The following is a 17,405-nucleotide window of genomic DNA, read 5'->3' on the forward strand; positions in this document are numbered from 1 at the left end:
CTCAATACAGAAATGCGCAAACACGCCCTCCGTGGCCTTATACCCCATAAGAACAGCGTTGGCTGCGATGGTTAAAAGTACAAATTGTGTGAATAAGACATTAATATGACGCATACTTATATCATTTATCGCAAAAAAAGTGTGGCATTAATTATGAAATGATTGTAATATTCCATACGATTAATCTGTTTAGAACATAGTAAATAAAAAGAAAACTTCACTCAATTGAAAGAGAAAAGCTGAGAACCCAGTAGTTGTCATATTGATATACGATAATTAAATATATTTCGATTTTAAGTGCAAATAAAAAAGTTGTGATATTTAGTGTAAAGTAAAAAAAAAAGTTTTTTGTACTAGAAATGTATAAGACTGTTCTATAATCTTAGAATAAAAACAAAATTTTGAAGTATGAATCAGAGTTTTATTTATGACGATTCAGTGAGTATTTTTTCAATTGTGATACCTTGTTTTGATCCTCGAATTCCAAAAATTATATCAGCCCTTATAGCAAGGAAGGGTAATGTGATCAGTAATTTCTTTATATTATTCGACAAATATGTCATCAGCTTGTCTAAACTTATAGACAGCTCACAAAGATTTCCAACTATTATTTGTTTATTTTTTATTTTTATGAATGAGCTCAGTACTACAAAAACTCCAACATATTTTCTAGAATTGTAGATAAAAAATAGATTTTTAAATAAAGTACAATCACTTAATTCTTTTACTTTTAACATTTTTTATTTCTTTTACTTAGATATTAAATTATTAAAAACTTTTGACACTTTTAACTGTCTATACTTCAACAGCTGGCTTATTCTTTGAAGGGAAACGAATATACAAGATGTCGTCGGAGCGGAATCCTGCCTCGACTCTATCCATATCACACTGATCGGGAATGCCAACCGTCATTGTAGCTTCGTTTAGTTGAATTTTTTTAGTACCATGAACTAATATCGATGTACCTTTGACCTAAACGAAAAAAATATTGTTTTAATTGACAAGTATAGACAGTTGGATAAAAAATGTGATAAGAAATTTTCTGTTAACTACGACAAAATTTGTTAAAATCACTTTATGTTATAATTAGAATATATAAAAAATAGTTTTGGGGCATAACCGTGCTGGCTTATTTTGTTATTAAACAAACAGTAAAAATTGATCAGATTTTCCTTTCTTATTATACTTGTAATTTTTTTGGGGCATTATATATTAAAAAATATCTTAGTAAAATGTATTTTTTTAATTGATTGTTTCCTAAAGGATGCTGGTAAGATTGTCTTAGTCAATTTATCGCAAAATGATAGCGAAAAAGAGTGCAAAAAATACTATTTAAAATAAGAATTTCACAGTTTCATAGATCTACCCCTTTTTCGTAACATTTCTTCAAAATTTAGTTTTTCTTACATTTTTAAGGGATCGTTAACCATGCTTAATGATTTTTATGTACGATTAAAAGTGATATTACGAAACGATTAATTTGTTCAAAAGTAATTTTCTGTTCCTTAAACGTACAGCAAAGCTAGATGAAAGTTTTAAGATGACTTTTTCCAAAGATACCAAGAACTGTAATGTCGAAGAAAGATATTAGTTATTTATTTGAATCTCAATTTTTTATAAAATAAATTTGCAACACAATAAATTACTATAACTTTGACGCCTTGTATTTTATTGTGTGGCAACTAATTTTACTTGATAAAATATATTTTAACACGATTAAAAAAATTATAATAACATATTTCCAGCAATAATTATTATCAAATCAATTTTTACAGTTAGACAGTAAATAATTTTGACTTAAATTAACAGCATAAATCAATATAGAACCGCAGGTTGCATGAATTAAGTCATCGATGCATGCATAGAAAAAGTTTGATTTTGTCTTCCACGTACGAAAATTTGAGGGTGCCTACCAATTACTTCATACTTCGTACTTATAAAAAAGCATTATTTAAGGGCTCTCTCTTGCAGTGTATTTTTTTTATGAGCCTTACTTTTTGTTACCACTCCGCGGCTGCTTATTCTTAATATAATTTTAAAACAAATTGCTTGTGTATGGAAGAAAGGATGGGAAAAGAAAGGAAATGAGTGGCTGAATTTGTGCAAAATACTTTATCTTGCATGTGAGACACAACCAATTTAGAAGGCAGCGAAGAAAAGGTGTTACAATAGGATAGAATTTTAATGTTATTTTGTTATAACATACAAATAAGTTTTCAAGAGTACAGCACTAAAAATGCTAGAAAAATTTTTTCCTTAAATAAAACTTATCCAAATTTCAACTATTAGCTTAGACAGTCAACCCAAAACAACTGACGAATGTTGAGCCTAATTGAATTATAATAACTTGAGTAAGTCAAAAAAATTGCAAATATAAACACACACGTACACCATTTCAGCCACACAGGTAACCTTTATACTAAATTAAAAATCTGTCTTATGTTGAAAATGGACGATTTATAAGTGCTAACGCTTTTTGCTCTGACGAAATTTTAAGGCACAAGTTAAAGTCATCCAAAAAAAACAGATGTCTTGAAGTTAATATGAGGATGAGGACGTAATAGAAATAACTTGGAGAATAGAGCACAAGACAGTCGGAATCGTTAACGGTATTATTAAAAACAATGATTTTGATAACTTTCCATACGCCGGCGTAACTCATATTAGTGGTAGCGACAGTAAATATACTCCAATCCTAAAAAACGAGAAATGTAAAATACTGTTTGTTATTTGTACATGTATTTTATATAATACGATAAACGTGCAGACTTGTTTGTTTAAAGTGTATGTAATTACATAACAAATTTTTTTTTTAATGTAATGATTTATTATAACATGGATTTATAAAACTATATCAATTTTTTATTTAGCGAGGAGACACATAAATGTATAAAACATCAAAGTATTAAAGTATTATATTTTCTTTTTCTTAGGTATTATGAATTAATGTAACGATTGCTACCCCTTCTGAATAACAAGATATATCGTACATAATTAGTAAAACTTTTATAAGTTGAAAAAGAGTTTTAATATTAAAAATCGTAATAAACACTTAATTGTTGATAAATATGGTTAAAAATACATTATTGAAGTTATTATTTTTAATTCGTATACAAATATACTATATCAAGTGAGATTCGTTGCAACACCGAAAAATAAAAGACAGAGTTATAACAATTTGTTTGTGTAAACAAAATTTTTAATATTATCCATAATCCTTGTTATTCTAGTCGGTATCCTAAATCGAATCCATATTTAAAGTTTGCCATAGTAAGGTCTAGAGTAAATAAATGAGTTTTTTATTTAATCGTTGTGTGACATCATCTTAAATATTGGATAAAAATTGTTGCGCGTCATCAAAGATTTCTATTAGTAGTATTTTACGAATTGAGAATTTTTGATAATTTTATTAAAAAATGTTAAAGTTAATCATGTTGTGAAGTTAAAGCTTTAGATGGAGATTTATGCACTTGTCTTGCTCTACACCTAATCAAAAAAAAGAATTTATTTAATTTTACTAGTACTGATGAATAAATTATCAAATAATGAACAAATTATCTTCGGCTGCTTTTGCAATGCGATGGTTCAAAACAAGTTGTAAGCAAAATTCAAAGAAAAACTCCGCTCTATTTACATTATTTGTCTTACAACAAAGAAAACTGGTACGATTACGTCCCAAAACCCTTTTTCGATGTATTCTGATCATTATAAGAAAAGATCCCAACAGTTTTTGTCGCAGTGCACGAATTTCTTATTAAACGTTATTCGAGGCTTGATTTACCCGCCCAGTAGTTTTTTGATGAGATTTACTTTATGCCCATTAATTACACTTTATTACAAGAGTTTTGACAGTTGAACATTTTTTCTACTTCCAGAATATTAGAAAATTCTCATCGACTTTCTCTACTTAATTTAAGGATAAACCATGCAAAACATAAAACGTTTAAAAAATAAATGAGAAGAAGGACAAAGAAAAACATTTTGATACTTACAGTGACCTTAATTGTGTCTTTGTCAAATTCAGCGCAATCCAACTCCGTCTCGTGTACCTCCTTGCATAAAACCACAATTTCGTTCAGTTTTGAGAAAAAATCTTAGAGACATTTAAATATTGAAATGCAATTGCCAAATAGCCTTACCTGATTACTGATAGGTAAAGGGCAATAATCTTTGCTGGGTTTCAGGTCTAATTGCCTCGACTCTTCGGTGGCGTTGCTGGAATAGGTAATCAAATGAGAATCACGGCCACAAGAAGAGACGCCAACCTCGTGCCTTTGGTCATAATCTCCCACAAGGATTGCCATTGCCATACGATAGTGCTCATCCGACATTTTTCTACAAATACAATTATGTAACTGCGTAGGTGCTAGATTAGAAAAGTCTCATGAGCAACTAACGAACAACGAAATGGTTTCCAGTATTTCTGCTGTACGTGTCACGTTCATGACATCACTGTCGTATATAGCTAATACCTATTGATATCTTGCTCACTCAACATTTCTGTGGATGAATTTATTAATGATACTTGCTAGTATGCGCTTAGGTAGGTGCTTTGTTGTTGATAAATGTTTAATAAACTTTCTTTGAATCTGTTTCATACAACTGTTTTTTGTAAAAAAAAGGCTTAGATGACGTTACTCTACGTCATACCTTTCGTAATTACTGTTGGAAGATTTGCACACGCAGAAAAGAATTACAGGAATTTTTACCGTAAAAGCAACGGTAATCCTGTGATAGCTTGTCATTACGTAAATTTTTACCGTAGATGATAATGAATGCTTACTGTAGTTTACAGTAATTTTTATGATAACTGTAAAATTTATCCAAAATTCACTATAATTTTTACTATACGGTAACGGTAAAATTTCCACTGAAAGAGTATATATAGCTGTAGGATGCAGGGTCACATTGGCTGGAGGGGAAAGCCGAGCACCTGATCAGTTGTCTGCTAAAGCGCGGACTAACCTACAAATTATAGACCTGTGTGGATATTTGTCTATCTCGTTCTCTCATACGGTTTGTATAGCCCACTACAACAGAGATATCTGGTCAGCACTTCCCTACAGACCACGTGACCCTGCAGCCTATAGCTATATTCACTTTCAGGGAAAATTTTACCGTTGCCGAACAGTAAAAATTATAGTGAATGTTGGATAAATTTTACAGTTATCATAAAAATTACTGTAAAGTACCATAAAAATTCATGAACATTTATGGTAAAAATTAACGTAATGACAAATTATCACAGGATTACCATTGCTTTTACTTTCAAAATTCTTGTAATTCTTTTCTGCGCGTATAAAAAGAGTTACCATGGGTTATCTCACGTACGTGTGAGTGTCAAAATAAAGGGTAATGTCGTTGAAATCGTCAATTTGACCAAAACATACCTCAGCTTAATGGTTACGGATGTTCTTTGCTATCAAATTTATTTACAATATCTTTTGAAACTGCTCCGACAACGAGAAATCTGGTCTTAGCAGTAGAGATAAATTTTCGATGGACGTAGAGTATCTCAATTCTCCAAAGATAGCATTGCAAAAGGCAAAAACAAGCTCTATCTCCTTGGTAAAAAAGACCAACGTCAGGGTGTCTCTACTACACAAGAAAAAAAAGGGAGAAAAAAGTGTCACGCTATAATACAGTGGAGCTTGGTAAGGAATTGCTTCAATTTTCGCAACTCTTAAGGTCAGCTCTTCGTGCTCCACTAATATCTCTATACTCTGAAAATGTTGGTCAAAACAGTTAAAATAATTAAGTAGCAGATGACAGCGTGTTTTTTGCATGCATTTCATGTAAAAACTCTTCTAGCTGTCGACTTGTAACCAATGTAATACCCAACAGTGCAAGAAGAATTGAATCAGATGCCATAACGCGTAGGTACGTCTACATGTCTTTATAAAATGCTAATTTTATATAAATCATCTGCAACAAAATCTCTTTATTATAAACATATCGACATACTAGACACGAAAGATCAATACATAGTCTGAACACTCGTGAATAAAATAATACAAGAAGCCAAAAATATCTAAAGCTTGCTGGTGTAGGAGAAAAAAGCACTTGGTTGAGCTCGCGTTAACCCAAGTGAGGTAGGAGAAAAAAAGCTCGTGAGTCAAAGTAGATTGGTCGTCGAATTTAAAGAGTAGCAGCAAAAGTAGCTCTTATTTGCTGCGAGTGGATACGTGGCCTCACTAAACATTGTAATTGGTGGGAGCAATGGACTTCAATACTCGATTAGTTTGGAGTGGTGGTGGTGGGGATGGTGGTTACCATGTCAAGGTCAAGGATAGTTCAATGTATTATTCACTTTGTGCTGTAGTGTTGATTTAAAAAACTTCTAACGCATGTATTGGTTCATTTTATGGAACATTTCTCGTAGTGCGCAGAGAATCATAAAGAAGTTTAGGTAGCAATGGAAAAATACAATGATTTTTTTCAATTTTATGTCAAAGAATCTCAAATAGTGCTTGTATTCATGTACTCGCAATTAGTGGTTCTTTATAAAAATACTGCAGTACAGTTATAAAAAACTATAATATTAATTACTATATCCTAAAAATTCATTGGAATACGCATACTCGTTACCTTCAAAATGGTTAAATTTGTTAATACAATTACAATAACATAAAAATTTTGACTTGAACGATATTGTATATCTTATTAATAATTTGGTAGACATGAAATATAAGTTCGTTATCATGTTAGTTGATGGTGATACTTTTTAATAAGAATATCTAACAATTTATGACAAGCACAAAACCCTACAGCATTTCGGTTCTTTCCGTCTATTGGTTTGTGGTCATACATTTTTTTATATTTCCTATTAAACTTTAAGGGCTGTAAAATAAGGTGATGGCCAGTAAAGCATTTAATAACTACGGTTATGTGTTTTTTTTTTATGAATAAGTAAAAAATTTTAAAAGATCAAATAACACTTTTTTGACAAAATTACAGATTACAGCATTTTACCTCAAACAAAAAATGATGAATAAATAAATGTACATTCTTTTAGTTTGATGTTCACGTTGGACAAATAATAACACAACTACTCCGATGCTGCTCGAAAATATAACTGAAAATCTACACCGTTATTTTAATTTCAAATTTATTAATGACTTTTACAAAGGTGATCTAAGGAAAAGAGAAATGTACGATAATCCAAAAAATAATTTTTTCTCTAATTCAAAGTAAATTGTCTTTAATACTTTGATTACCCCATGATTATTTTTAGAGTTTTACTAAAACGAAGTTTAAAACAATAAAAAGAAGTATCGAGAAAAAAGCGTATCAATTCGTTGATTACTAAATCGTATAAGTAAAAAACTTTTAAAATCGTAGAGATCCTAGTGAAACTATTGTCACGTACAGTATGAAACATACTACGTGGGATGGGCCTCAGCTATTAGTATTAGGAAGGAGCACAAGTGGGGGAAGAAAGAGCATAAAAAGGCCCGCAGCAGTGGCCACAGGGCTCTAGAACGTCGGGACTAGAAGGAGGATAGTCGCAACAAGTAACTCGGAATCGCAAAGCGCCTTCCCTCAAGGAATACAGCAATAAAGTGATTGATTGAATTTAACTGCCGCGTTGTTATTAAGCACCTCGAACCTTTAGAATCCCACGTAACACTATTCAGTTTTTGTACATGGGTCATTCTTTTACAAACCGAACGGATTTTGCTAAAAATTTATTTTCACCTCTCCGATTCAGCTGAAAATTGTTTTCCAGTTTCTATATTAAAAAATTAGAGATACGTGTCCGAGGAATTTTTTTTATCGCCTATTTTCAATTTTATTAGTTGTAACAAATGTCATAATAGTGGTTGGAGACTCATTTCAAACAATGTATAGCTCTGAATCCTTAAAAGCTACCAAATTCTCACCAATGGCACTTTCGTAGCTAACGAGTTGAACATTGAAAAAAAAAATTATCAACAAACTAATATAGTTATTAATAATTTAATTGTTTCAATTGATATTTAACAATTGCCACCAACATGAATCGAGTTTTTATTATGACAATCGTATTCTGCGTCAAATTTTACGTAAAAATCATTATTTCAAGATTTGGAGACTTTTTAATTGTTATTGTTAAAATATTAATTTATGTAGCACTTAATGGTTAAAAAAAATGTTTTTTTAGTAGAAAATGATATCTGTACCTCGTATCAAGAAAAATTAAACGTAATAGTTGTAGATAATAGAAAGATCTACAACTTTTGTATTTACCGTTTGTCAGGATAACCACAAAATTTTGTATTATCATGCAAAAACGCGAGAAATCACCATTTTATTATTTATTTAGTATTATTTTTCATTAATACTTAATCTTGAGTGATTTGTTTTCCAATCTAATGTCCTGAATGATGAAAAACGAATTTTCATTGAAGAAAAAAAAACATATTAAACCACTAGAGAAAAAAATGTTTTTTTTTATTGCTACTTCATTTTTTATTGTTTTATTAATTGTCTGCTTTTATATAAAAAACAGACTTTTCATCTCTTCCATGTTTTGGAATTTTAAAATTTCGCGGAAGCCTGCCTACAGTACGATCTATGATTCAAAGTGTTACCCGCACTACTCGCGTACATTTCCCGTACTACAAATTTGTTGGCTTTTAAATCAGCTGGCAAAGAATTGGCTTTGCGTTGTAAAATGTTGGTAACATAGATTCATTCATTATAGTGTGTGTTAGTTGTTGCCAACTTGTTGGAGAGATCATATGGATAAGATGTCTTGAATGCTCGAATCAGATGTAACATTAGTAACTTATTTAAAAAACTATTTACATTAGGTGTAAGTTAATTTTCTCAGTTTCTGTTATACCAATCTTAATAACATGTAAGTTGAAAGTTTCACATCTGCCGGGGGTCCTGAGACCCACACCTGGTTTGCTTTTGGATCTCTCCTCAAAAGTACGGGTAATGTCTACATGCTTTTAAGTTAATGGAAGTATTGTCTTATGTAGACATTTTGTGTTTGACAATGTTTTTTTGACACAATTGCTTTAGAGGTACGTGGAGCAAGTGGAACTGATAATAAAATTTTGCAATGGAGTAAACTAAATAATTTTTTTTCCCTCTATTTATATCTTCAATGTTTCATTGACTTAAAATGGTGATTGTTCTTTCCTTCTGTATTTTATCAAATTTTCGATAAATTACGCACCTATAGATCATGCAAACTTTTATAGAAGCCATTTTAGTGTGCTGCGAACTACATAGCCCTTGTCCTCAAAAAGCATGTTATAACGCAGTAACTAGTACGGATTATTATATGATATGAACCATCATGAGGTTTACGCTGGGTTGGTCACTATGTGGATCTCATAGATAAGTTATCGGGCAGTCATTTGCCAAAAAATCGTGACGGTAGTAAGCAAGTCATATAAATCATTTGTGTATATCCTATACTATATCTTTGTCCAGACGATGTCCTCAGTTCAATCATCTAAAACTTAGAAAAATCGACTTCTGATTTCACAAACAAATCCTGTAGCTATAAAGAGCTCCAAAATCATTATTGTAAACATTATCATTTATGTTATTGTTGCCATAAATTTTATAACTATCGGCATTGTTATTATAATTATTATTATAATAACTATTATTATTATTATTATTATTATTATTATTATTGTCACCACTTAGAATAATAACGATTAAATCAGAATTTTTAAAAGAGGATGCAAACATTTTTTGTACAAATATTTCAATTTTGATTGCAAATAAAATATCCTTTGGTTAATACTACATTTTCTTACTAAATATTTTTATGATGTTATTGTGCGTAATAAGGAAAAACAATAATTGTTGATGCATACACAAATATTCAATTAGTACGTAATTTTGTTACTTGAAAACTAATGATATAAATGAATTTTAACAATAAGAATGAAACGGTCGTAGAATAGTTTTTTTCTAGAATGTAGTTTTATTGATAGCTTATTTTTACACAAATCATAATATTTCTGGTACAAACAATTACAGTTTAATTATTGAGAAGTTAAATTTTCAGTTAACAAATAATATGATACATGTGATATTATTGCGATGATGAATTTTTTTTTCATGTAAAGTGTTACGTTACTTGTTATCAAATCTTTGAAGTAATAATTCAATTGATTAAAATGTATTAGTTTCCATTGAGAAAATGATACTTAAGGCCATAAGTAAAACCTGTTTAGTAATAACAATTTCGAACAAATCAATTAATTTGACATATAAATACTAAATAAGTAAAATTAATTGCATAAAATAATAAGCAGAAGTGAGAAACGATTATGTAATTATGTTTAAAAGATAGATAATTTGCTACTATGCATGAACACAATGTAACTGTGGAATACAAAACTAATTTTATTTAATTTTTTGAAAGTAACAAAATTCGTTTTAGCAACGTATTGAATTATTTCAGGATATATAGTTTAGTATTTAAATAGCAACTATTATATATCTTTTTATGAAAAATTGTCATTGTGCAGAATAATAAAAAGTTAGTTTCTATTGTTTATGTACATCCGTATCATAGGTACAAAAATAAATCCAAGAAGCATGGTTAGCAAATTTTACATATTATTTTTGCGGAAGCTAGAAGTTTCATCCTAATAAGACATATATAATCTTGTATAATATTTTAAATTCCATGAAGACTATAAAAATATAATATGTCAATTACGGTTGAGATGATGTAAAAGCCAAAAAAAGTGAATAGCCTACTTCGTATCTTGAAAATCCATGTAGCTTAAGAACTTTCAAGGAGTTGGAGACACACTGAAAAACAAACTACTGCAGATCCTAAGATTTTTACAAATTGTTTTAGTTATATTATCTTAAGCATGTGTGTACGTATTTTAGTAAATCTCTACGACATGCGCACTCCTTTAGGCGACACCCTGCTTTAACTTAAAATAAGGGTCTTCGAATTTAATATACGAAATAGTAACTTATATATCATTTGAATTTTTGTATTGCTATATGCCTTACGAGTCAATATAAATGTATGTTAATAGTTTAAAGTTTGTTGAGTTCTTACTAGTAAACACAGTGCATACAATAAAAGTAAATCAGAATATGTTTTTCACATTTATTATATTCAAAAGTGTTTTTAGTCCTACCTAAAAATCCCTAAGAAAACACTAACAAATATATACCATTGGGTCTACAAATTATGATAACTTATTTAATTATGTATGATCTGGAATGTTAATTGACTCATCTTTTGAAGAACTACAAATGTCATGATTTTTAGTCGTTATAGATTTTGATACTGATGTTGCATTTCATATAACTGCCTTTCTGTTTTTTTTTACGTAGAAAACTATGTATATTAGTAATTAAACAAATTTGATATTTCGGTATTTGGCTAATAAACCTTTCATTTATTTTGATTTTGAGGATTTCAATTATTTGTTTGTTCAAAAATAATGTTTTTTTTAATGCCTGTAATATTATTATAAATGTACAACTGACTTGTTACTTTAAATCACTCAAGTAATGAGATTAGTATGGCAATCTTGATCGCGTTATTTTAAACTATGAATAATTTTTTTTCTTGCAATACATTCGTGTTAAATGATACAAAACCAAACAATCTATCATGCAACCCGATAAATTGTATAAATTTTCTATCTCAAAATAACGGCTGCCTTGAATGCTTTTTTTTTAATAACCTACAGGTGACAACATCATTTTATCTTTGCAAGAACAATTACTTTTAATTTTTTCCTGACTATAATAAACTGCTTAATAGTAAGAATTTTAGTACATGGTGAAGCAGAAAAAAGAATATTTATAATTATTATTACTTGAATAATTGATTGGACATATTATTTCTATTCTTAGTAAAGTATGGTTGCATATTTTTATGAACTTTATTTTTTGCATTTAAATTATTCTTACATTGTGTCAAATATGAATTGTTTTACTCAAATAGTAATAAGATATCAAAATTAAAGCATCTACTTGTCTTGAATAATACGGGTTTCAAGTTATACAAACATTTACAAATAACTTTTAACAAAAATCTTAGAGGAAAATAAAATTTTTTGATTAATATCTCGTTAATTTTTTACGAACGTTGTTTACACTATCAATTCATTAAATAATCTTTTTTTTTTTTTTTAACGAGAAACTTATAATTCTATAAGATAATATTTTTGTAAACAAGTCTGAGTAAAGCAATGGGGCTACATGATAATAATAATTATGTTGACCTTAATGAGATAATAAATAGCGATGATGATCATTATGATAATGATAATAATATATGATAGTCATAACGATGATAATAATGATAATGATATTAATAATAATAATAATAATAATAATAATAATAATAATAATAATAACAATCGTAATAATAACTATAGTAACGACAATTAAAATAATGATAATGTCAATAATAGTCGGGAGAACGATGATAATTATTATGATAAGAATAATAATAACTGTAATAAGAGCCAAAATAAGAACTTCGTACATTTGCAAATACCGTAACTATCATTCTTACAGCATACAAGATATCAATTAAAATGAGTTTTGATTTTGAATGATAATTGGCAAGTATCCCACAAGATGCTTACCCCACAGCAATGTACCCCACAAGATAAGTAATTTTTAGTTCTTTTTATATTTTTTATCATCCCAGGATATTTATTGCATAAAAAATAATTGAAATATTCAATTTTTTTTTGTAAATTTTTAACAAACTTTAATTTGCATTAATCACAAAACAGTTCAAAGTAAGAAAAGTATTGAATTAATAAATAATTATGTTAGATTAGTGACGTTTCTTCTTAATAAACAATGTGCTAAAATCAATAAGACGTATGAAACTGCATATTTTTTGGGTATTCTAGAAGTATATTTATAATTTAATAATAATAAATGTTTGTTACTACGTTAGTTATATTTAAACATTTTAAATTTTATCACACTTTTTTTTGGTTGATTTGCGATATGAATGTTGTCATTGAACTGATGTTAACGTGATTCACATTTGTCAAATAAGAATTGGTAATATTTAATACAAAAATAATTGGATATTTAATATTTTTCTATTACTTGAACTAGTGTTATGAACGATATGCTGGGCATATCATACTGACTCACCCTAGTAACGACAAGCCTACGCTAGTAAAGGACACCAATAGGGGGAAAGAGCTTATATAAGGCCCTGCGAGACACGAATCGGGGCACTCGAGCGTCTTTTAGGCAAGAGACCGAACGATAAGTAGAAAACACCGCGCGAAACACACACACCTCTGCCTTCAAGAAGCTAATAAATAATTGACTAACGAGTTGAGTTCTTTTCGTGTCGCACCTCCTTACCAGCTTGTTTATCCTACGTAACACTAGCTATAATCTTAGAAATAAGATGTAACTATAAGTTAGATACTAAAATATTTTTTTTTTAGAACCTTTACCAAAAAAAAACCAAAAAAATTATGCTGAGAATGACCCCTTTGATTCACCACACACGATAGGTAGATATATATATTTGCGTAGATATTTCTTATTTTTAGAGCTTGATTGTTTTAGTCAGTTTAATTCTTAATATTCCGTTGAATTTTTTAATAATTAAAAATGATATCTTCAGAAATAGTTGAGATGGACAAGGAAAAGATTACTTAAATAAGCGATGGTAGAGGGGAAGGTAGGAGGAGCAAAAAGAGGTTGCTTAAAGTATTTCTACATCAAAAATTACGAAAAAATAAGCAAACAACTATACGCATTGAGAGGTAGCTGAAGAGGGGAGGGGGCTGCGAAGAACTAAATCTCACTTTTGTCTATATATATATATAGTATAGACAGATAATCTTATCTTATCTTACTAATATATAAAGCAGAAGCGCTAAAACCGTTGTAATCGCTAACCGCGAAAACTACTGAACCGATTTTGTTGAAATTTTGCACACTGATTCATAATACTTCCTAGATGGTTTTAGTATAGTTTTTATCTTAAAAAATTTAATAACAATAGCAATAAATGAGCTCAAAGTTTTGCAAAAATATGCCAGCTTTTCACTTTAGTTCAGTAAAATCCGCCAGGTGGCGTCGAAATAAAATCGAAGCTACCTGAAACATAATTAAATAAGTGTGGTTATAATAGGCTGGAGCGTCTCCATAGTGTTGTAGTCGATATTCGGCAATTCAACGAGTTCTATTGAGAATGCTCATAATAGTCTTGCAGCTGGGTATCTCGGTTACGGACGACACTCTTCTCTAAGGGGAAAGGGACCTAGGTGTCCATTCACCCTGAATCTCGACGAGTGCGATCAAAAAAAAAAAAATTATTTCCAACTGATGCCGTCTCTGCCACAATACCAGGAGACATATCTAGCAAGAGCACAATCTGCACCAACTCTTCATAGTTGTGTGGCAGTCCCACCATTCTACCGGGTGCAGTTAGAGAATTTGTGGCTACAAATGTAAGCAAGGGAAAACAGCTCTGAGGGGCACGGGCAGCCACAACGGCTACCTTCTTGGTCGTCGCGTCCCCAATGCGCTTACCCACATGTTCTCGTCTAACGATGAGCGGTTGGTTATCCGGGGAACGACCCGAGACAAGATATTCTTTGGTCAGCAGCTCACCTCCCTCTATCGCAGTCTCCGTATATCGAGACTCTCAGGGTAAGAATCAAGCAACCGTAGCCAGCTCTTCATCATCAGGAATAAGAATAACCTGGAAGTTTTACCACTGGCGCTTTTTAGGGCCATTAGAGGTATTTACGTTCCCTACTTAACCATCAATTTCATCGGTTCTTTTTAGGGGCCACCTAAGTATAAACTACCTTGCCAACAAATACATTTTTACTACTATTTCCGGAAGCAATTCCTCGACTAAAAGACAATATTAACTAAAGACGGGCACTATTAAACCAAGTCAACCATTCACTAGCAGACGCACAACGTCACCTGCGGAGTTGTTCTTCGCGAGGCTGGAAAACCCGGGGACCGACGACCCTATACTACCCTCTCGACTCTAAGCATTCAACCAGGAATCACTGATCCTCTCCAGAGTCTGCGTTGGGCAAACCTATAACAGCTATTTAGGAAAAAAAACTTGAGCCAACGGGACAGCCTCCACTGGACAAGTATCACTAACCAATCTCCCCATCTAAGATCACTGAAACAACTGAATCTGCAAATAAAAAAGGTGCTTTAGACACCAACGTCTTTGACGTTATACCGGGAGACGTTGGGAAAGAGCACTACAACTAGCCCCAAAGCTTTGGACTTTTTAATTTTTCTCCCGATCAGTCTGGGTTTTTAACAGCAGGCCAGAGAAGATCTCCCTAAGGTATCCAGGCAGTCACAATTGCTGTTAACTGCAGTCAAGAAAGAGTTAACTTAAAAAGCTCACCGGTCTTTTTTAGGGCCATCGGACGTCGAACTACCTTGCCAACAAATGGATTAGAACTTAACAAAGTTGACAGAAAACATGCTTTAGGGGTCACACAAATTTTAAGCATGCCAAAAGTCGCAAGAGGGTGAATCGGAAGAAAAACTTCAAGTGTATCTAATAAATACAATTTTACTTAGGCGTCAAGAAACTGACGCAGAAAATATATCGAGATTGAAACAGCAGCGTCAAAATTGACAACTAAAGAGTCCATTACGTGAAAGATTAGCTTTTCATTGTTCCCTCACAGCAATCTCTGAAATCTTTAAAAATCCTACTTCAGATTTTTTAATGAGTAGAAAATGTATTTGTGTTTTTGTGGCAATAAAAATGTAGGTTTTAAGTTTCAGGACTTTGTTGCTCTGGTAATAAAGTTGTGAGATATGAGAAAAAAAATTTTTTTTTAATATAAATTTTTTGGGGGTTTAAAATCTTAACAGCTTTAAAAAATAACCGTTTTCGTGAATTACACGGGGAAAACTGTAAATCAACGGCTTTTTATGGCCACCGATTATTTTATCGTATAAAGAACGCACGGTACTTTTCAGCATAATAATTTTTTCGAATTTTTACACCTCATTATTTAACCAAATAAACTATAAGGATTTTGAAAAAATATGTTTTCAATAAGAAGATTTTTGTTCTTAGATGTATCAGGAATATGTGTAAAATTTATAACTGAAAATGTTTCACATTACATGTCAACACACTACGGTGTTTTATTTAGTAAGTCTCGGGCGAAGCCGAGACGGGGGGCTGCTAGTTCCTTATATAAAAGGATATAATAATGCATGTAACGTTTTCATACCTTTCACCACGAATTTTTGAGATTTTCGGACTTCCCTAAAGTGATTTCTGGCAAGACACGAGCAATTTCCACTGTCACTGTCCAAAAGATATATTATCTCATATTTTTAATTATTGTCTAATGATCTGAATTGTTCCGATGATTCTAAGGGCTCACCATCCTTGTACCACATAAAACCAGATGTTGGTGATCCTTTGGTTTTGCAAAATAGAGTAATAGTATTCAAAGCATCCTTCTACCCCAAGACAATTTCTGTGATATTCATATTTGTATCTTTTATGGTAGGTATTTCTGGCACTAATAATTATGTAATGAGGAATTATTTTTTTGAGACTTGCTGGTATAGTATTACTATTCCTAATATTGTTACTGTTACAATTATTATTAGTAATGTTCTTATTATCATTGTTTGTTATTGTTGTTGTTATTATTATTTTTATTATTCATACCATTACCTTGAACTTTCAGGTCCAAGTTTCTATAGTTATATCAAACGTTTCTGTCCCACGTTTCGCAAGTGTATTCAGCTTGATCGGAATTCTGCATATTTTCGATCAAGAGAATCTAGCACGATCGATATATCTAGTGTTGTTTCATGTAATATCCATTATTTCTGGAATAAAATTTTTATTTTAAGAATTTGTGTTGTTCAACTTTAATTTGTTCTAATAAATATAACAGTAACGTACTAAAACTATTATCATGGTAAGCTTTTTTTACCCATCTAATTTTAGAGTATACGTACTTAACAACAGTACAGGTTACAGTCACGTTATCACCTACAAAGAGTTCTTCAAAATTCTTGTCAACTTGAAACAGATTTGTGATATCCTTTTTATCGTTATGAAAAAGAAATACAAAAAAGTTAGTAAAAATTGCGGAATGAATATTTTTTATAATATTTAAATTAAAATCATAGAGAAAAATTTATGTACCAGTAATACGAATACGTATTGGTTTAGATTTACATTGATGACTGCAAGCTACACATTCCAGTGGACTGAATGCAGTTACATTTATCGTTATTTAAGAGCTAGTTACATCATCATTTGGCAAAAAAAAATTTTTCCCTCAAATTAAAGTAAAATACAATAAATTTAAAGTTAACTTCTCTTACTCAAGAAAGTTAAAGAACTTCTTCAAATGGTAAGATGTGGAAAAGGGATTAACTCTTTAAGTATTACCTTATGT

The 17,405-nt window shown here is 30.7% G+C and overlaps 1 protein-coding gene across 1 annotated transcript; it reads right to left on the minus strand.

Annotated features, from left to right (window-relative positions):
* Nucleotides 1–786: 786 nt before the first annotated feature.
* Nucleotides 787–16,246, minus strand: LOC149375434 (uncharacterized). Its single transcript, XM_089589018.1, has 4 exons — nucleotides 16,215–16,246; nucleotides 4,140–4,335; nucleotides 3,993–4,052; nucleotides 787–972 (listed from the first exon to the last, which is right to left on the minus strand). Exons 2-4 carry the CDS (start codon nucleotides 4,329–4,331, stop codon nucleotides 796–798), a joined length of 429 nt encoding a protein of 142 aa, XP_089445144.1. The 5' UTR covers nucleotides 4,332–4,335; nucleotides 16,215–16,246; the 3' UTR covers nucleotides 787–795.
* Between the last annotated feature and the right edge of the window lie 1,159 nt (nucleotides 16,247–17,405).

This window comes from Copidosoma floridanum, unplaced genomic scaffold, assembly GCF_036245765.1.
Source record: "Copidosoma floridanum isolate Cflo_tuat_1 unplaced genomic scaffold, Cflo_Japanese_pri ptg000007l, whole genome shotgun sequence".
Lineage (NCBI taxonomy): Eukaryota > Metazoa > Arthropoda > Insecta > Hymenoptera > Encyrtidae > Copidosoma > Copidosoma floridanum.